At 39.0% G+C, this 22626-nt stretch overlaps 1 protein-coding gene across 5 annotated transcripts in view; it reads left to right on the forward strand.

The window, feature by feature from the left end:
- Positions 1-2250: 2250 nt before the first annotated feature.
- Positions 2251-22626, forward strand: part of BIRC6 (baculoviral IAP repeat containing 6) — a 249345-nt gene continuing 228969 nt past the window's right edge. For 4 of the 5 annotated variants that reach the window (XM_068565174.1, XM_068565175.1, XM_068565176.1 and 1 more), the window contains exon 1: positions 2254-2567. In XM_068565174.1, coding sequence (XP_068421275.1) covers positions 2327-2567 — 241 coding nt within the window. In that variant the 5' untranslated portion in view covers positions 2254-2326. Of the gene's footprint in view, positions 2568-22626 lie in introns of all 5 variants that reach the window. The other variant, XR_011076759.1, reaches the window with a different exon arrangement.

A 22626-nucleotide genomic window follows, 5' to 3' on the forward strand; every position in this document is an offset into this window, starting at 1 on the left:
AAAATTTTTTGATTATGAAAGTGTTGTATTTCAGGACATCTTCTGGGTAATGAGCTTTGGAGAAAGCTAATTTACAGGTGAAAGAAATCTAAATTCACAGAAAGAATTATATATATATTTTTGTTCCAATGAAAAAATGTAACACAGTCTAACAGAAAAAACTATGCCTTTTATTCTTTTCAATATAGCACATTAAAGTACACTAAGTTTAAATTTAGTGTTCAGGTTACTAGTTTGTTTTCCCTACCAACAAGATGGGGGGCTTGATTTGTATTAAAGGCCTATTCAGGGCAAGCTTTCAGATTAATGGAAAAGTTTGGCCCAAATGGGTCTTGAGAGAGAAAATCTTTGAAATGGCAGTTTTTATAGTTTCAGCTTGAGTCCTCTGACTTAAAAAACTGTTTTGGAAGGATACCTCCAGTTACATTTAGATTTGATCATTTGCACTCCTTTATTTACCTCAAGACACTGAAGTTTTGAGCAGGAGGCTTAAGTTTGGAGTATGGGTTTTAGAGTCAAACTGCCTGAGTTCAAACTCTAGCTTGCTATTATACCCCTCCTCACAAGCTGTGAGACCTTGGACAAGCCATTTAACCTCCTAGTGTTTCCATTTTTTACAGTTTACAAGTACTTTCACAAAGACTCATAACAAGCCAAAGTAGGGGAAATAATTTGATCATCTCCATTTGACTCTTGATGGAACATTTTCAGAATGTATAAGCAACTTGCCCAAGTTCACAGATAAATGAAGCCACAGTGACTCAATATCAGATATTCATTTAGACTTTAATACTTGGGTATTTTTCCCAGTTTATTACATGTTACCTCCCAACATCAGATTAAAAATGGCATATTCGCCATTCTAAAATGGAATGAATATATAGATTATATAAATACAACTTTGCATATGAATAAACAGGTTTAAGATGTACTTGGGATAATTCATGAAGATTTCCTGAAGGACGTCTGCAGGAATGTGAGAAGGTAATTAACATTCATAACTTTTATTGAGCACCTACTATATGTCAGATCCTATTCTACACATTTAACAAATAATCTCAAGCCTCCCAGTAGCACTTTGATTAGGTTTTAAGGAAGAGGAAATTAGGCTTTCCGAGATAAATGTTCCCCAAATACACAGAATAGTCCTTGATTGTGCTGCATGAATCTACACATGATAAAATGACATAGAATTATACACACATCGTATGTCAAATCACTGCTTTTGATATTGTACTACAATTATGTAACTGTTAGGGGACTCTGGGTAAGTAGGACCTCTCTATCTTTGAGGAGTATTGCTCAGGTATTTTATAGAATGACCTTCAGTTTGGCTTTGTCCAATGTTTTTCTCACAGTTAGAGTTTACGGGTTTTGGGGTGACAGACCACAGAAGTCTGTACTATATTTGCAACTAACTGAATAATAATTATTTTGAAATAAAAAGTTAAAAAAGCATTGTTATGCTCCAGAGGGGGATTTGTAAATTTACTTAACTGCAGTCCCACAACACCCATACACACCGATTAACAAGTCTTGCGTTTAGAATGTGGATAAAGAAACTAAGCTTAACTATATGCTTCCAGCACCTCGTATCTGGCACTTCTGTTCAACAGAAAGATTTGGGGATGGGACGGTGGGCAACGTAATACGCGTGGGCTTGGGGAAGTCGCTCGGTTTCTCCAAATCCAGACTAGACGTTTTTCAAACTGCTGAGCCGAGGCCCAGACCTGAGGTCTCCTTTGGGCCATAGCCAAACCGCTGCACCGCGCTGCTGGGAACGGTCCGGGCGCAGCTGGAACCGCAGCAACAGGCCTCAAGACGTCTCGGCCAGGTCGCACCGGCCGGCGTCCTCGCCTAGCGGAAATACACGTCCCAACCCCCCACTCTTCACGCACCCACCCACCCCGCCACGGCCCGGAGCAGCGGAGCTGGGCGGGGCGCAGGCTGCGGCCACTCCCCGGGCTCGAAAAAAAACTGGGACGTTGCGGACGCGTAGCTGGCGGGACCAGAGGCGCGTGGCACGCGCTAGCCCTCCCGCGCATGCTCCGCCCGCCCGCCTCCCCATCCCGCCCCGGGTCCCGCCTCTCTCTCTCCCTCTCCCTCTCCCCCTCCTTCGCCAGCCTCCCTCGCCAGCCTCCCTCTGAGCTTGGCCTCTCCGGGCGGGCGGCCGACGTCCCGTGTGCGTGCCGGCGCCTGACCTCACTTCCGGCTAACGCGCTCGGCTTGCCCCCTGGCCCCGGATGGTGACTGGCGGTGGTGCTGCATCTCCCGGGACTGTCACTGAGCCGCTTCCAGTGTGATTGTGCTGAGCGCAGGCCGGAAGATGGCGGCTGCGGCTGCGGCGGCCTCGGGCCCGGGCTGCTCCTCGGCGGCGGGGGCGGGAGCGGCCGGGGTGTCCGAGTGGCTGGTGCTGCGGGACGGCTGCATGCGCTGCGACGCCGAAGGGCTGCACAGCCTCTCCTATCACCCGGCGCTCAACGCCATCCTGGCCGTCACCAGTCGCGGGACCATCAAAGTCATCGACGGCACCTCTGGGGCCACCCTGCAGGCCTCGGCGCTCAGCGGTGAGTGTGCCGCACGCCGGGCGGGGGCCGGGCCGGCCGCGGGAGGAGCCGGGCCCCGGGATGCCGGGGAAGGAAGCCGCCCAGCCCCGGGGCTCGGCCTCCGGAGGAGCGAAGCGGCGTGACTGGAGCGGGTGGCGGAGGGCAGGGCTGGGGGCTCAGGCCTGGCTGTGAAAGGAGGCCCGGAAGCTGATTGAGGAGGACCTTAGGACTTGGCTTTTTCAGCGGCGGCAGCTGGGAAGAAAACACGGGCGAGGCGGGGAGTGGTGGGAGTTGCCTTTCGGGCTTTGAGCGTCCGGTGTGGGTTGGTCCTCTGGGAGAGGTGAGGAGGCCTAGGAGCTCAGCACCGGAGAAGCCCAGGTCCCCTGCTAGGTCCTGGAGAGGGTGTCGGTACTGCCTTCTGTTAGATCAGAAAGCGACAGGGTCGCAGGGTTGGTCCCGACGTGAGAGGCCGGTGGCCAGAGGCGAGCGTCCGAGGCGGCATCCAAGCCCTACCCTCTTGTGGAGAGAAGTGGATCCGTGTCTGTTCCTGGGACCCGCAGGTGCTGGGATGTACAGCAGGCTTCGCGCCCGGGATGGGGGTGGGGTGGGTCTGGAGTGGGGGCGGGGAGGGAAGTAGGCGGGCCAGGTACCTGAACTGTTCCGTCGAAGACTTTAGGACTCCGGAGGACGCCATGGAAGACTAGCCCTTGTCCTCTAGCTGGGGGCTTCCACCTTCTACTCACCAGGGACGAGAAACTCAGCACCTGCGGTGTATGAGTTATAGATTCCTTTGGGTTCCGAACCAGGTGAAACTTCCGGCCCTCTCTGCTGGTTTTACCACTGCGAGCTGAAAGTTGGGATACGGAGGCGCGCGTGAGGCTCACCAGTGGAGGAGAGCAGTTCTGGCTGGTGTAAACGTTGGTCCAGGGATGGGACCTTGAGTGTGCATGAGGTGAACGCTCGGTGGGCTGGGGTGGAGTGTTTTGGAATTGCCCTGGCTAGGTTACGTTTGGCTGAGACGACATTTCATTCGCGGTTGAATGATGAGTGGCTTAATTTAGATGTTACAAGTTGATATTGAAAAGTTAGTATACAAGTGAGTTAGACTCACGCACAGAGATGTAATGTGTATGACTGTCCATATTTAGCCAAGTGGAAGTAGTTACGTGGTCTTACCCATTCACTTGTATTTTAACAGAGACAAATAAGGAAAGGTCGTTATTCTGATTTACTGTCTGAGGCACTTAAGAGTAAATGGGAATCTAGGTATACAAAGTTAAAGGATTTAATTTTTGTTTTTGTGAGCGTTGTGAAAGAAATGGGTTGTGTATAGCTATAGAAAATAAACCTGGAACACATCTAAAATATGTCTAAGGGAAAGTTTGTATTGTAGTCTTGTAATTTTTCTTTTCTTGGCTTAGGTAAAGCACAGGAGTGGTGTCCCAGATGTAGCAATGAGCATTTACTGCAACTTGGACATAATAGCTTGTCACTCTGTATGAGAGGGTGCTTCTCATTAATAGTTGGATTTCTTTCTTCTTAAACTCACTTAAATATATTTCACATATGAAAAGGTATAAAGAACAATTGTGGCAGACAACCATTATTCTCGACTCGGTTAAAAAAAATAAAACATCACAAATAGAGTTGAAGTCTTGTGTGTCCCTCCTGGATTGCATTCCTTCACCTCTCCCTCCCCCATGAGCATTATCCTTAATTTGGTTTTATCATTCTTATACGTATCTGTATGTTTTTTAGTATATACCTTTATCTTTAAACGGTATGTATTACTGTCTTTCATGACTTTAAACTTTGAATAAGTGGTAACATAGTATATGTACTTGAATTTCTATAAAAAGCCATATTAACAAAAGTCTTAAAATGTTTTCAGTAGAAAGAGGACTCTCACAGGGTGATTTTATATCTGGAGGCCATGTTTCAGAAAGATTATATGTGCCAGAGTTAGTTATAAATGATTGGGGAAATTGGACAAATATGAATGTGCCCATGAAAGGGAAGAAAACAGTCACTCTAATGGTAGATTACTTAAGGGGAGGGCTTTAGATACATAATGTAAGTGTAAAGGTAGATATATAAACTATAGCACTGATCTGGGATACCTTAATTGAGGTATGTTGGAACATTTAATTAGAAAGTATGGGATTGGATACAATGGTGGATGGCCATGCATTGAGAATTGAGTAGTATGTGATTAAAATTATGTAGAAGAGTTTATGGCAAATAAAACAAAAGGATTACAAAAAGAGTTTGAAAGTAACAATGGACAAATTCTGAAGTGTTTTCATATATGAGAAGTGCAGTTTATTAATAATAATTACCAGAGGTCGTATAGGGTCCTGTGTGTGTCATTTCTTCAGATGATTGGGGAAGGAATGCTGCATTTTATGTTTTGCCTGGAATATGTAGGTACTTAGTAGGTTTGGTTTTAATGATGAATAGAGGGTGACAGTCCTATAAATAGAATGGGCAGAAGGAGCCGGTAGTGATGATGGCCCTAACATGACCCCTCTTTCCAGTTCATGGGCAGTGAGCCACCTTCTTTTCTACCCCAGAGGAAAGACATCTTTGTTTAAGGGGATAAAGAGTGGTGATGTAAGTAGTTTAAGGGGATAGAGAGTTTTATTGGGTGATAGAGTAGTCTTATGGAGAGGTTCAGTTTATGGGGTTATGGGTAGCCTGTTGGTGTTGATTGGAAATCGAAAAATGGGAGCAGGACTTGTATGTATATGTATTCACTTGGATGGCAAAGATGGTGAATTTTAAACCACCGTTGTTGACTACTGTATATGTTTAAATTATCTGTATCTCACAAAAAATGTTTATAAATGCATTTTCTTTAGATTAAGAGTCATCAGTATATACTTAGGTTAGACAAGTACTTGCCCCCTGTTAGTGTTTTAGAGTTAAGATTTCTGAGTCTCTGTGCTCATTCTTTGGCCTGGCATTCAGTGACCTCCATGATCTGGCCTCTAGCAGTCTTTCTAGTCTTGTCTCCCTATTTTGTTTTGTGAAACTGGTTCATTTAATTTTCTTTCCCAACTCCAGTAGTTTTACTCTTTCTTGGAATTCACCAATTCCCTCCAGAAAATTAGACAAATCTTACCCATTTTTTGAGACCTGGAGCATATCTTTGACTTCCTGATTCTTTTAGCCTGAAGTGATCCACTGAACCCCTAAGCACATATTGTTCTATTAATTCCTATTTTAGTAATTTGGCAACTTAACTCTTTGTGGCATGTTTTCTGTCTTGAACTATTTAAATTCCATTTTATTTAGTTTTTTTGTGAATATATGATGTCTGTTTAGCTATATTTCAAACTCCTTGTCGTAAGGAGCCTTGTCTACTTGTTTATATCCCCTCCCCAGGGTGCCTAGTACAATATATTAATAAATATTTTTGATTTGGTATATGTATACTAATGAGTATGTTAAATGGATGCTTCTTTACATATTAACTGCTAAGTAAACACACTTTCTTTGGCTTTGGTGATTTTTGTTTTTTCTTTCTTTCTTAAATAGACTGTTTTTTTTTGGAGCTGTTTTAGGTTCACAGTAAAATTGAGCAGAAAGTACAGAGTTCCTCTATTTACCACCCCCCCATGAATATCTGACACACGTTTGTTACAATCAATGAACCTGCATTAACACATCATTATCACCCAAAGTCCATAGTTTATGTTAGGGTTCACCCTTGGTGCTGTACATTCTGTGGGTTCTGACTGTATATGACATATTGTAGAATACAGTTTCATTGAAATCCTCTTACTCTGCCTATTCACCCTCTCTCCCTTCTGCTCCCTGGCAACTACTGATCATTTCAGTGTCTCCATAGTTTTGCCTTTTCTAGAATGTCATATAGTTGGAAGCATACAGTATGTAACCTTTTCAGTATGGCTTCGTTCCCTTAATAATATGCATTTAAGTTTCTTTCATGTCTTTCTGTGGCTTGATAGCTTATTTCTTTTTAGCATTGAATAATATATTCCATTGTCTGGATGTGCCACAGTTTATTTATCCGTTCACCTACTGAAGGACATCTTGGTTGCTTCCAGGTTGTAACAGTTATGAATAAAGCTGCTATAAATATCTGTGTCTAGGTTTTTGTGTGGACTTAAGTTTTCAGTTCATTTGGGTAAATACCAAGGAGCATGATTGCTGGATCTTATGACAGGAGTATGTTTAATTTGTTTTCTTTCTTTTTTTTTTTTAAATTTTTTGGCCGTACCGTGCGGCATGTGAGATCTTAGTTGCCTGACTGGGGATCGAACCCGCGCCCTCTGTATTGGAAGTGCGGAGTCATAACCACTACTGGGCCAACAGGGAAGTCCCAGGAATATGTTTAGTTTTGTAAGAAACTGCCGAATTGTCTTCTAAAGTAGCTGTACCATTTTGGTTTCCCAGCAGCAATGAATGAGAGTTCCTGTTGCTTTACATCCCTCATCAGCATTTGACGTTGTTAGTGTTTTGGATTGTTGCCATTCTAATATGTGTGTAGTATCTCATTGTTTTAATTTGTAATTCCCTAATGACATATGATGTTGAACATGTTTTCATATGCTTATTTGTGGACTTTGGGTTTTAAAAATCAAAATAGCTTTGCGTACACCACTTGACCATATTGTTTATATTACTAGATATGTCCCTCTCTTTAACTATTGTTTGTTAATGCCATTTAGCATAATAGGAAGGAGCAGAGTTTTGAGTTAAGATCCTAGTTTCTGTTTTGTTTTTTTTTCCTCCCTGAACTGGGTAACTTTGAATTACTTAGCATTTCTTTTCCAGTTTCCCCATTTGCAAAATGGGTTTTTTTTTACATAAACCATTTTGATATTCTGTTAAGTTTTTTGAACTTAACACCACATTTGAACTTCTTAGGAATTCTTTGTGATTTACCACTTTTCACCATCTTGCAGAATCCATCTAGTTTTTGCTTCAGTGTAAGAGTAAGGTATTGTTAATTTGTTTAGTATTTTCTTATTTATTTAATTACTGGTGGTGGTGTTTTCTCTTGCTTCCTGAAATAGAGCCCCTTCTCCACTAAATGTGTAGTACATTATATATGTATAGTATATATATAATTTATACATTTTTTTTTTCTTTTTGTGTATATATACATATTTTTAAACAAGCTTTTTTGAGGACATGTGGAGAGAGAATGGGCTTTATGTTTTAGGTAGTCCTGAATTTTGAATTTTAGCTCACTACCTAATCTTCCTGAACTCCAGCTTCCTCCTCATTTGTAAGTTATGATTAATATTTAATAGGATGGTTGTGAAGATTTAAGAGGTAAACATTTTTAAAGTGCCTAACACTGCTATACATATGTATAAGTAGATACACAGTGAATACTAATTCTCTTAAGCCACAGGGTGCTTAGTATTGCCGTGCCCCTCACTGTTACTTTAAAAAATGTTCACTGACTTAGTGTTTATATTACAGAGGATAGATATCATTAAAATGTAGATGGAAATAAAAATGTTGGTAACAAATATTATCTATATTTGGATAAATATCTTTCCGTGTGTTGGTGTGGCTAAATGTGAGAATGAAGTCAAGACTGTTGTATTACTAGTTCTGTGTGTGTGTGTATACACACACACACACATGTATTTGGCCAAAAAGTTCATTTGGGTTTCTTCCACAGAAAAAACCCAAATGAACTTTTTGGCCAACCCAATAGATTGTTCATGCAATATATGTACATAAGTAAATGAAGATATATTTGGGTATTAATCAATGAGTATTGTAGTATATGTGTAAGAGTAAGTCACATTTTTTCAGTTTCTGAAGTAGGTTACAGATCTCTGTCATAGTGAAGAAGAGGAAACTCCAGAGTTGCTCAGTGTTTTTAGACAATCATTCTAGTTTTATATAATTTTTAATGAATATCTCCCCTTTTCCTTTTCTGAGACATTTAGTTTTTGGCTGTGTCGGGTCTTAGTTGTGGCATACGGGACCTTTCATGGCGGCGCTTGGGCTCTTTGTTGTGGTGCGCAGGCTTCTCTCTAGTTGTGGCATGCGGGTTTTCTCTTGTTGTGGCGCGCAGGCTCCAGGTCACATGGGCTCTGTAGTTGTGGCGCGCGGGGTACGGAGTGCGTGGGCTCTGTAGTTTGCGCCAGTCAGGCTCTAGTTGAGGCGCGTGAACTCCGTAGTTGTGGCGCGTGGGCTTAGTTGCCCTGTAGCATGTGGGATCTTAGTTCCCTGACTAGGGATCGAACCCGCATCCCCTGCATGGTAAGGCGGAATCTTTACCACTGGACCACCAGCGAAGTCCCTAAGACACTGACTTTGATTTGAGTTGAGAAGTTTGTACAGTGGTCATAAATGAGAAAAAAGATCATTGTACTCTAGTCCAGTTGCAGTGAAGTTCAGATTGGGTGAATTTTAATTGATTGATTGTCTGTCTGGTATGACGGCTTCTTGTTCAGACTTAGAACTCAGAGATACCTGTTCCAAGAAGTCTTGGAATATAGAAAACTAATTAGGTTAGCTTGCATAGTCCTCACGAAATGAATTTTATGGATGACACTCATATTTATCACCTCTTTAGAGGTGGAAAATATTTTTCTTACTACTTCTGAATTGGGCATGCATTAATTTGGGTAAAATGCAACATCTTCCTGTAGATCTCAGTTTTGGAAACTGTAAATGATACAGATCACTTGCTATTTCCTGACTAATTTTGGTGCATGAAGCCTTCCTAGTCTCAGTTATAAACATGGTATAGAGTTGGGATTTCAGTAGCTCTTCAAGATAGTTGTCTTCTGGATGCATCTGAGTTCCTTATAAAAACTTAATTCGGCAAGTATCTTTGTGGGCTATGACTACGTACTTTGGCTCTGTTTCAGTTGACTGACTTTAGTAATGCTACAGGATGACCTATCTTATGTCAAAGATTTGGTGTTTTATTAGCAAAACATTTTTCTGTAATTAATTAGAGTGAATTAATATTCTTAAAAAATATTTTGCTATGTTTTCAAGATCCTCTAGATCTACCCAAATTTTTACATTTACCTCCCACCTTTTCCTAACTGTTCAATGCTCAAAGATGGCTTGGCTCTAGGAAAGAATTTATCCTAGTCTTTGTTTTAGTAGTGTTAGACTTATTAATGAGAGGCAGTATAAGAGATCAGCCTCTGGAACCAAATAGCTTGAGCTTTAGTCTTGGATCTATTTGATCTTGAAGTTCATCAGTAAGATGAGCATAATAATACTATCTACCTCATAAAGTGGTTGTGAGAATTAAAATGAGTCAACATATGTTAAACATATAGAATAGTGCCTGGTATATAGTATGTGCTCTGCAAGTTGTTCTTGTGGTAGCAGTGGCTATTTGAAAGTTTGCTGAGTGTAGTAGATGTTTTTACTATAGATACGCTGTTGAAATTGCAGTATTTTTTTCTTCCAGTTTTCCACATATGTGGAAATGTGACCACTGAAATCGAATAGACATAAGTATAAGAGCAGTAATTTTGTATTACAGGAGAGTAAAAAAAAATTATGTAAGTTAATTGATTTTGGACTTGAAATTGTTAAAAGAGCACAGTGATGTGAAGAGCTGGTTGATTGGTATTCATTTACACATTTATTGAACATGTGCTAGTCATGGCACAAAATAATTAAGGCAACATTTTGACCTTTGAATGCATAGAGGAGGGAGTTTCTTCAACCTGAGCAGAATAGAGAAGGCTTCTCAAAGGATGTTGCCTTTATGATCGGGTTGGGAAGATGACATAGTGGGAGGGATGGTCATCTTAGGCCAAGGTACTTGCTTATGCAGAGACATATTGGTCTTTAAAAGTATGGTAGGGACTTGCCTGGTGGTGCAGTGGTTAAGAATCAGCCTGCCAATGAAGGGGACACAGGTTTGAGCCCTGGTCTGGGAAGATCCCACATGCCGTGGAGCAACTCAGTTCATGCGCCACAACTACTGAGCCTGTGCTCCAGAGGCTGTGAGCCACAACTAGTGAGCCCACATGCCACAACTACTGAAGCCTGCGTGCCTAGAGCCCGCGCTCCACAACAAGAGAAGCCACCGCAGTGAGAAGCCCACACACTGCAGTGAAGAGTAGCCCCTCTTGCCACAACTAGAGAAAGCCCGTGCACAACAACAAAGACCCAACACAGCCAAAGAAATTAAATAAATAAATAAATAAATAAATAAATAAAAGCATGGTAAATTCAGGGAAGTTTTGGGGGGAAGACGAGTTGGGGTTGGATGGTTAGAGTTGAAGCTGAGAGATTGGCAAAGACAAGATCGTAATATGTTTTGCTAAGAAGTTTGGACTTGATATCAGTGGTAGGGAGCCATTGTAGGTTATGACAGAATCACATTTGTTTTTTATTTATTTATTTATTTATTTATTTATTTATTTATTTATTTATTTATTTATTTATTTTTAACATCTTTATTGGAGTATAATTGCTTTACAATGGTGTGTTAGTTTCTGCTTTATAACAAAGTGAATCAGTTATACATATGTCCCCATATCTCTTCCCTCTTGTGTCTCCCTCCCTCCCATTCTCCCTGTCCCACCCCTCTAGGTGGTCGCAAAGTACGGAGCTGATCTCCCTGTGCTATGCGGCTGCTTCCCACTAGCTATCTATTTTACGTTTGGTAGTGTATATATGTCCATGCCACTCTCTCACTTCGTCCTAGCTTACTCTTCCCCCCTCCCCATATCCTCAAGTCCATTCTCTAGTAGGTCTGTGTCTTTATTCCCGTCTTGCCCCTAGGTTCTTCATGACCTTTTTTTTTTTTTCTTATTTTTTTCTTATTTTTCTTAGATTCCATATATATGTGTTAGCATACGGTATTTGTTTTTCAGAAAGAAAGATTCCAAGCTAATGCCCAGGTGTGAGAAGTGATGAGAGCTGCATGTAAGTTAGTTTGAGAGGTAGGAACAACATAATTTGGTGAACGTGGGGATGAGAGGGATTGACAAGGTGAAAATTACTCATACTTAGCTTTCTACTTTGGGTAACTGGATGAATGAATTAACCTGAATAGCAGTACAAGAAGGTGTGGTGAGTAGCTTTTGTTGGCGAATGCTGAGGAGCAAGAGGGACATAGTGATTTCAGTTGTGTTACTTTTGAGGTTCTTGAAGGACATCCATGTAGAGATGTCCAGAAGACATTTGGAAATTCAGGGTTGAAGCTTGAAGGTTTGGGAATACAGACTTGGAAGGCATTGGCATTTATAGACAAAGCCTAGTCTAGTTGTTAAAGATATTGGCTCCGGAGCCAGACTGAGTTCCAGTCTATGATTCATCACTTACTAGCTGTGTCTTAGGCAAGATGATTAACCTCTCTCTGCACTTCATAATTAGTACCTAACTCATTTGGTTTTTGGAAAGATATTAAGTAAACTAATGCATGTAGACATTGCTTGACCCACCATAAGCACTCAGTAAATGTTACTTTTTGTATTGGTGTTTTAAATTATATAGTTCATTTCAACAAGTGTTTGTCTGCCACATGGGGATAATAAGATGAATTGTAAGTCCACTCTCCCCCCAAATTTGGAAAGCTTTCTAAAAGAAGTGACACCTCAGCTGAGACTTGAAAGAAATGGAGTTAGCCAGGTAGAGGGAACAGCATGAGCAAGAGCAGAGGCATGAAGCAGGTAATATTTGTTATAAGCAGTTTCATATTAGAGTGCAAAGCATGAGGAAGGGAGTGATGAGATAGCCTGAGGATCTTGGACTTGGCCCTCCTGGGCTATGGCTCCCATATTTTTCAGTAGAAGAACTCCCAATTTAAGGTAAAAAATGTAGGGCCCTATTATGATAGGTATGTTTTTAGTATTAGTTAATTGAGAAAATATTGCAAAAAGCTGCTACTTTTAAGTAATTTTTATTTTAGACTTATTATTGTCTGTGTAATTTGAAAAATACTACAACACATAATTTGAGCTTTCTTCCTTGCTGGCTTAACCTTGACATTTTTATGGGGGGGAACAAGTCAGTTAATACTCTTCTACCTGCCCTCCGACTTCAAAAATTTTGTTGTTATCATCTTCTCACTTGGTCTTTGTGGGCTTGTTTAATGCCCTCTTTAGTATGTCTTTCCTGTCTTTCCGTGGGAGCATGGGAGGGAGCAGCGGTAAATGTGTGTGCATTATATCCTTGTTTAACTGGAAATCTGTAGTTGTAACCGTACTTAAGTTGTTGAACATTTGGAAATCTATCCTTAGGAATGTTCTCTATGACTATAGATAGAATATAAACAATAATAGATTTCTGTAATGGAGTATGTAAAAATAGTGGGGAGGTTGTGGGAGGTACCGCTCTGATAATGTGCATTGTACTGATCATAGCCTCATGCAAAGGTGCATTTGGCAAGACACTTCTCTGGGTTACCATCTCTAAAATGGGCTAGTAATTCTTGCCCAGACTACTTCATTATGTGATATGATAATGAATGTAGAAATTCTTTGTAAATTGTACTTCAAATGTGAGGGATACAAAAAAGTTAAGCCAAACTCCTTTGGTATAGAGAGGAGAAAATGGAGGTACAAATGACAAAAAGAATAAGTTATTTGCTATATAAAACAGTTTGTGACAAGGGCAGTGCTCCTAAAAAGAAGTAATTGTGCTCTACTTGAGTATGTTAAATCAAGGATGTATTTTAGAGGAAATAAATATTATGCTTACTTTTTAGAGGAAACGATTGAAATGTTAGAGTAGGGCAGGTAGAAATGTCTTCTTTGAGATTTATCGTGGGCACCAGGAATTTAAATCTTTATGATTTGTTTCTGTGCATTTACTTTGATTTATGAAGTTGGAGAGAGACAAGTAAGACTGGGGAGATAGCACAGGGCAGTGGTTCTCAGCCCCACTTGCTCATTAGAATCATCAGGAGAGCTTTTAAAAAAATATTCTGCTTGGGTTCCAGTATTCTCACTTAAGTGGCCTGGAGTGGAGCCCAAGCATACTTTAAAAAAAATTTTTTTTTTTTTTTTAAATTTTTAGAGCATGCCTGATGATTCTAATGGGCAGCGAGGTTTAGAGTTTCAAACTTCACCTAGAATCTTAAATGAGCAAGTTTATTTCATATGACTGAGATGAATGAAAGACAAATTTTATTTGAACTGAATAGTATTGTATTTAGCCATAATTTTTTTTTTTTTTTGGTAAGAAAACCTCCCAAGTTAGTCTGATAATAAAACCTACCCCACTGTATCTTAAATTGTATTTAGTGTATATATAATGAAATCTGCTTGTAAGCAGCAGGAATATACCAAGGGCCAAATTCCTGTTGCTTTCTATTTTGTCCTTTTCTCATGTAATTCAGTTTTGTTTGATTTTTTGGAACCAGTTAAGTGCTCTGATTCTTTTTCACCAAAATGCCGCTATAGCAAGGACAGTGACCTCATACTGAGGGCAGAAGGAGGGCAGGGGAAAAAGTGGCTACAGAGGGCAGAAATGGCTGGGATTTTCTACCAGATCAGCTGTTCCATGCCTCAAATGTCTTTGTTTCATGTTGTATTAAGAAAAAAGCTAACTGTTAGAATGTTTCATTTTATCACATTATAGCTTAGTTTTAAAAAAATATTTTAATTAATTAATGATTTATTTATTTAGGCTGTGCCAGGTCTTAGTTGTGGCACATGGGATCTTTGTTGTGGCATGTGGGCTCTTGGTTGCGGCACGTGAACTCTTAGTTGCGGCACACATGCGGGATCTAGTTCCCCCACCAGGGATCGAACCCGGGCCCCCTGCATTGGGAGCGCAGAGTCTTACCCACTGAACCACCAGGGAAGTCCCAATATAGTTTAGTTTTAATCCATTAAAAAGTTCTTCAAAACTATAGAAAATGATTCATTTATTCAAAAACATTTACTGTGTGTCAAGCACTGGTGATATAGCGGTTAACAAAGTCCTTGCTTTCCTAGAGCTCATGGTTTAGTGGAAAGAGGTGTATTACACACCACACACACACACACACACACACACATACACTGTATCAGGTGGTGATAAATGCCATAAGATATCAAAACTGATGTGAGATGATGGTGGATAAATTTGTGCTGTGTGGTGGTCTGGGGGGGGGGGTGTCTCTCTGTGATGGCACTTGAGCAAAGATCCCAGTGATGTGAGAGAGCAGCAAGACACATATCCAGGGGAAGTTTCTGTTGGCCTGTTACTGTAGTATGCAAAAACAGCTGGATGGATTTTCATCATATTTGGATGGAATTTTACTTGAACTGACTTAAAATGTAGGCTATGTGAGGAATGATGATATGTGCCATCTATGTTAAACAGAAAAGAGTAGTTTCAGATATGAGCTCCAAATAGAAATTCACAAGGTCACATGTTCCAAATTGTAGAATTATATTGATTTGTAGCTAAGTTGCTTCTCACATGGGCAACTTCCTGTGTAGCAACAGGAATTTATTTACAGATGGTTAGGGGTTCTCTTGTGCAGTATCAGATAGGGAAATTAGTCCCCAAATTTTACTTAATTATAGCCAGGTCAAAATCCTGAAGGAAGAATGTAACCTATATATCCCAGACTGGTTAAGAGATTTAACTGTGACAAATTGAGTAATGTATATGAAAAGGGCCCCACAATTTCTTACAAGGAGTAGGTCCTTAAAGATTGAGTCCCATCCATGGAAATTTTTCAGTGGTGATTATGTTCTCAAAACTTTCTCAATTGATGTCAGATATTTAAGATTATTGTAAAAATAAGTGGTCTGGTGGTAGTTTTGGATAAAGTGAACAGAGAGAATTAGAACTTGGAACTCTTAATTCCAATAATTCTGTAAATTTCGGAGAACCTCTTCCATGTTTAGGTAGATGTTGGTTTTCCTGCCTGGAATAAGACTACCCCTGCTTTGTATTTTATCCATTTGTTACTTTTTCTTCATGGCCTAGCCACTGAACTTTCCCAAACTTTCTTTGCTTTCTTTGCACCAAGTTCTCTTTTATAGGAATACTCATTTTGGCTTTGAATAATACAGTATACTAACAACTTTTGTTAAATGATTTTATTTTGGTAACTTTAATTATATTTTAAGGGCTTTATAAGAACCTAACATTAATTTTGCACCCTCTTTATTGACTTTGAATGATGTTTGTATGTTTGTATGTTATGGTAGACTATTTTAAGCATTGAAGTCTGATGATATCTCAGTGGACATGGACTTTTACAGTGTGTTGTGTCAGTTTGCAAAGATAATGTATTTCTGATAGTATTTTTCCAAGTTTTATAGGGATGCACACGGATGGTGTATTTTTAAAGAGTTGATGATTTATTAATGTGGGTATTAAAATTGATAACTAATTTTAAAAACCCTGCAATTTTCTTCCTTTGAAAATTTCCATTTTAAAAGTGATTTACCTTATTATAGGACATCAGATAGACTAAGGGAAAGTGCAGTTACCTATGGTTTCATTACCTAGAGATGGCCAGTCTTAGCATTTTGGTGTGTAACAGGTTCTTTTTGCCTTTTTCTATTATTTAGTATATTTTTATAGAATTTGGATGGTAAGATATGTTATGAACTATTTCCCCCCTTTACTTTGTTAAAGCTGTATTGTAAATATTTTCCTATGTCTTTATTCTTTTATATAATTTAAAAATAAATTTTGATTAATGATTATAGTAAATGGCCTTTTATATGTGTATGCTAGTAATACATGCATAGATTCGTGTAACCATCACCACAGTCAGGATACAGGGCAGTTTCAACACCTGAAAAGTTCCCTGTGGTGTCCACTTTGGTGTCCGTTTGTAGTTAGCCTCCCCGCCCAACCCCAACCTTTGGTAATCACTGATCTGTTCGTTTTGTCTTTTCTAGAATGTCATGGAAATGGAACCCTACAGTATGCAACTTTATTTATTTATTTATTTATTCATTCATTCATCCATTCATGGCTGCGCTGGGTCTTTGTTGCTGCGCGCGGGCTTTCTCTAGTTGCAGCGAGCGGGGGCTACTCTTTGTTGCGGTGTGCGGGCTTCTCACTGCAGTGGCTTCTCTTGTGGAGCACAGGCTTCAGTAGTTGTGGCACGCGGGCTCAGTAGTTGTGGCTCGCGGGCTCTAGAGCGCAGGCTCAGTAGTTGTGGCGCACGGGCTTAGTTGCTCCGCGGCATGTGGGATCTTCCCGGACCAGGGCTCGTACCCGTGACCCCTGCATTGGCAGGCGGATTCTTAACCACTGCACCACCAGGGAAACCCAGTATGTAACTTTTTGATACTGACTTGTTGCACGTAGCATAATGCCTGCGAGAGTCATCAAGTTGTTGCATGTATCCATAGTTCATTCCTTTTTTTGCTAAATAGTATTCCATCATATGAATGTATCACCATTTATGTCAGTCACTCTTGGGAGGACATGCTTTTGATAATTATGAATAGAGCTGTTATAAACACCTGAGTACAAGTTTTTGTGCGAATAAAGGTTTTATGTCTCTAGGGTAAATACATAGAAGTGGGATTGCAAGGCCATTTGGTAAGTGTATGTTTAACTTTATAAGAAGCTGTCAAACTAGTGTGGCTGTACCATTATGCATTTCCATTAGAAATTTATGAGTTCCACTTGCTCTGCATCCTTGCCAGCATTTGGTATTGTCTCTATATTGTTAAGAAGTCAGTACTACCCAAAGCTGTTTACAGATTGCAATCCTTATCAAAATCCCAATGACTTTTTTTTGTAGAAATAGAAAAATCCATCCTAAAATTTGTATGGAATCTCAAGGGACCCCAAATAGCCAAAGCATTCTTGGAAAAAAAAAAAGAAAAATGTTGGAGGACTCACACTTGCTGATTTCAAAATTTATTACTACAGTGCTACAGTAATCAAAATAATGTGGTTCTGGCACAGACAGACATAAAGACTGATGGACTAATGAGCACAGAAGTAACCCCTTACATATGTGGTCAAATGATTTTTGACAAGGAGGCCAAGACCATCCAAAGGGGGAAAGGATGATCTCTTTAAGAAATAGTGCTGAGAAAACTGGATATCCACATGCAAAAGAATGAAGTTCGACCCTTATACAATCATATACACCATAGTCAAACGTACACAAAACACCATATACAAAAATTAACTCAAAGTGGATCAAAGACTTAAATGTAAGAGCTATAACTCTTAAGCTCTTAGAAGAAAACAAAGCAGAAAAGCTTCAAGATGTTGGATATGACAGTGATTTCTTGGATATGATACAAAAGGCACAGACACCCAGAGAATAAATAGACAAATTGGACTTCATCAAAATGAAAAACTTTCGTACATTGAAGGACACTGTCAAGAGAGTAAAAAGGCAAACACGGAAGGGGAGAAAATATTTGCCTATCAGATATCCAGAGATATAGCCAGATATATTTAGACAATAACAGAGAAACAACTCAACAACAGCAAAAAACAAATAGCCTGGTTAAAGAATGAGCAAATGACTTAAATAGACATTTCTCCAAAGAAGATAAACAGATGACCAACAAGCACATGAAAGGATGCTCAACATCTTTAATCATTAGGGAAATGCAAATGAAACCCACAATGAGGTATCACTTCACACCCATTAGGATGGCTATTATCAAAAAAGAAAAAAGAAGAGTAAGTGTTGGCAAGGAAATATAGAGATTGGAACCTTTTTGCCATACTGGTGGGAATATAAAATGGTGCAGCCATTGTGGATAACAGTATGCGGTTTCTCAAATAATTAAAAATTACCATATGAACCTGCAATTCCACATTTGAGTAATGCAGTTCCTCAAATAATTAAAAATTACTGTATGAACTTGAAATTCTGCATTTGAGTATTGGGTATAAAGAATTGAAAGTAGGATCTTGAAGAAACATTTGTACGCCATGTTCACAGTGGCATTATTCCCAGCTAGACAAGAAGTAGATGCCACCCAAGCGTCTATAAGTGGATAAATGGATAAACAAAATATGGTGTATGTATACAATGAAATATTAACCTTAAAAAGGGAGGAAATTCTGACACATGCTACATCATGGATGAACCTTGAAGACGTTATGCTCAGTGAAATAAGCCAGTCACAAAAGAACAAATACTGTCTGATGCCACTTACATGAGGTACTTAGTCAATTTCATAGAGACAGAAGAAAGTAGAATAGTGGTTGCCAGGTTCTATAGGGATGGAGGTGGGGAGTTAGTGTCAATGGTTATAGAGTTTCAGTATTGCAAGATGGAAAGAGTTCTGTGGATGGATGGTGGTGATGGTTGCAAAACATGAATGTACTTAATGCCGCTGAACTGTACACTTAGAAATGGTTAAAATGGTAAGTTTTATGTAATGTATAATTTACCACAATTTAAAAAAATCATTTAAAAAAATCAGATGGTCATGTTTATGCAGTTCTGTATGTGGATTCTGTTCTGTTCCTTAGATCTAATGTGTCTATCCATTTGCCAGTAGCACACATTCTTGTGGTAAAAAGTTTTATAGTAGGTCTTAAAGTCATATAATGTGATTTGTCCAGCTTTGTTCTTTATCAAAATTGTTTTGGCTATTCCAGTTCCTTTGCCTTTTCAAATTATTTTGGACTCAGTTTATCTATATCTCAAAACTCCTGCTGGGATTTTGATTGAAATTGCATTAAATTTATAGAGGACATCTTTGCTATGTTGATTCTTCCATTCTGTGACCATGGTTTTATTTAGCTCTTCTTTGATTTCTTTCACTGGTCATTTGTACTTTTCAGCATACATATTCTGTATACCTTTTGTTAGATACATATCTAAGTATTTTATGTTTTTAGAGCTCTTGTAGACTTAATTTTTGGGGTAAATTTTGGTTTCAGATTGATCATTGCTAGTATATAGAAATACAGTTGTTTGATTTTTGTGTATTGACTTTGTTCAGTGAAACCTTGCTCAACTCGTTAGCTCTAGGAGTTTTTGTTTTTTAGATTCTTTGGGATATTCTACATAGGTAATCATGTTATCTGTGAATAGGGACAGTTTGATTTCTTCCTTTCTAATCTGTCCAGCTCCCCATTTCTTATTGCAGTGGCTAGATCTTCCATTATGATATTGGATAGGAGTGATGAGAGTGTAATATCCTTGTCCTGTTCGTGATCTTAGGGGGAAAGTGTTCAGTCTTTTACCATTAAGTGTTTGATAGTGGTAGACTTCCTGTAGCCGTCCTTTATCAGATTGGGGAAATTACCTTTTAATTTGCTGAGGGCTTTTTTTTTTTTTTTTAAATCATGAAAAGATGTATTTTGCCAAATGCATCTGCTGGGTTGATTATGTGGTTTTTCTTCTTTAAGCAATTCTCATGGTAGCTTACATTGATTTTTGAATATTGAACCAGTTTTGCATCCCTGGGATAACCCTACTTGGTCCTGGTGTATTGTTATTTTTATATATTACTAAACTCCATTTGCTTTTATTTTGTTGAGGATTTTTGCATCAGTCTGCATGAGGAATAATGGTATGCAGTTTCTCTTTTTGTACTGTCTTTTTCTAGTTTTGATATCAGGTTAAATCTGGCCTCATAAAATGAGTTTGGAAGTGTTCCCTCTTCTTCTGTTTCCCGAAAGAGATTGTGTAGAATTGGTGTTACTTTTTAAGTTCTCCAGAGAAATCAGGTAAGCCTGGAGATTTCTTTGAAAAGTTTTAAACTATGAATTCACTTTCCTTAATTTAGATTATCTGTTTCATTTTGGATAATTTGGTAGTTTGTGGTTTTTAAGGAATCTCACTTCTGTTTCAAAATTTATGTGTATAGATCTATCCGTATTATTCCTCAGTTATCTTTTTAACATTTGTAGTGTCAAATTTATTTATTTTGGCGACCTAAGTTGTCAAATTTATGTGCATAGAGATGTTCATAGTATTATTTATCTTTTGATGTCTGCAGGATCTGTCCTCTAGCTCCTCTTTCATTCCTGATATTATTGGTAATTTATGTCTTCTTTTTTTTTTCTTTGCCAGTCTTGCTACAGCTTTATAAATTTCATTGATCTTTTCAAAGAACTCGTTTTTGCTTATATTGATTTTCTGTGTTGTTTTTCTATTTTCACTTCCACTGATTTCCGCTATTATCTTTATTGTTTCTTTTCTTTTGCTTGTTTTGCTCTTTTTCTGGTTTTCTTAAATAGGAAGCTTAGGTTATTGATTTAAGGCCTTCTTCCCCACCCCAGTATAAGCATTCAATTCCTATAAATTTTAATCTAACCACTGTTTTAGCTTCTTTTTGTTTTTTAAAATTATTTATTTATTTAATTTTTGGCTGCATCGGGTCTCAGTTGCAGCATGTGGGCTCCTCGTTGTGGTGCATGGACTTCTCTCTAGTTGTGGCCCGCGTGCTCAGTAGTTGTGGCATGAGGGCTTAGTTGCCCTGTGGCATGTGGGATCTTAGTTCCCTGACCAGGGATTGAACCTGCGTCCCCTGCATTGGAAGACGGATTCTTAACCACTGGACCACCAGGGAAGTCCCTGTTTTAGCTTCATATGACATGTTTTGATATTATATTTTCATTTTCATTCTTTTTTTTTTTTTGGCTGCGCTGCAGCTTGTGGGATATCAGTTCCCCAACAGGGATTGAACCCAGACCACGGCAGTGAAAGCGCCGAATCCCAACCACTAGACCATGGGGAACTCCCTCATTTTCATTCTTTTAAAAATGTTTAGACTTCTTCATTGCCCTAAAGATTCTTTAGAAGTATGTTGTTTAATTTACAAGTATTTAGAGGTTTCCCATTATATTTCTGTTACTGATTTCTGCTTAAATCCATTATGGTCAGAGAACATACTTTTTGTTTGTTTATTTGTTTGTTTTATTGAAGTATAGCTGTTTTACAACATTGTGTTAATTTCTGCTGTACACTGAAGCGATTCAGTTATACATATATACATTCTTTTTTTTAATATTCTTTTCCATTATTGTTTATCATAGGATATTGAATATAGTTTCCCGTGCTGTACAGTAGGACCTTGTTATTTATCCATTCTGTATACAATAGCTAACATCTGCTAACCCCATCCCTCCCCCAATCCCCTCCCCCTTGGCAACCACAAGTCTGTTTTCTGTGTCCGTGAGTCTGTTTCTGTTTTGTACATAGGTTCATTTGTGTCATATTTTAGATTCCACATATAAGTGATATCATATGGTATTTTGTCTTTCTCTTTCTGACTTACTTCACTTAGTATGATAATCTCTAGTTGCATCCCTGTTGTTGCAAATGACATTATTTTGTTCTTTTCAATTGCTGAGTAGTATTTGATTGTATATATGTACCACATCTTCTTTATCCATTCATCTTTTGCTGGACATTTAGGTTGTTTCCATGTTTTGGCTATTGTGAATAGTGCTTCTGTGAACATAGGGGTGCATGTATCTTTTTGAATAATTTTTGTCTGGATATATGTACAGGAGTGGGATTGCTGAATCATATGGTAATTCTGTTTTTAGTCTTTTGAGGAACCTCCATACTGTTTTCCCTAGTGGCTGCACCAATTTACATTCCCACCAACAGTGTAGGAGGGTTCCCTTTTCTCCACACCCTCTCCAGCATTTGTTATTTGTAGACTTTTTTTTTTTTTTTTTTTTTAGACTTTTTAATTATGGCCATTCTGACCAGTGTGAGGTGGTGCCTCATTGTAGTTTTGATTTGCATTTCTCTAATAATTAGTGATGTTGAATATCTTTTTATGTGCTATTGGCCATCTGTATTTCTTTTTTGGAGAAATGTCTATTAAGGTCTTCTGCCCATTTTTCGATTGGGTTGTATGAGCTACTTGTATATTTTGGAGATTAAGCCCTTGTCTGTCACATCATTTGCTAATATTTTCTCCTAGTTCATAGGTTGTCTTTTTGTTTTGTTTATGGTTTCCTTTGCTGTGCAAAAGGCTATAAGTTTGATTAGGTCCCTTTTGTTTACTTTCACTTTTATTTCTGTTGCCTTGGGAGACTGACCTAAGAAAACATTGGCACAATTTATTTCACATAATGTTTTCCCTATGATCTCTTCTAGGAGTTTTATGGTGTCATGTCTTATATTTAAGTCTTTAAGCCATTTTGAGTTTATTTTTGTGTATGGTGTGAGGGTGTGTTCTAACTTCATTGATTT

This window comes from Eschrichtius robustus, chromosome 15, assembly GCF_028021215.1.
Source record: "Eschrichtius robustus isolate mEscRob2 chromosome 15, mEscRob2.pri, whole genome shotgun sequence".
NCBI classification, from domain to species: domain Eukaryota; kingdom Metazoa; phylum Chordata; class Mammalia; order Artiodactyla; family Eschrichtiidae; genus Eschrichtius; species Eschrichtius robustus.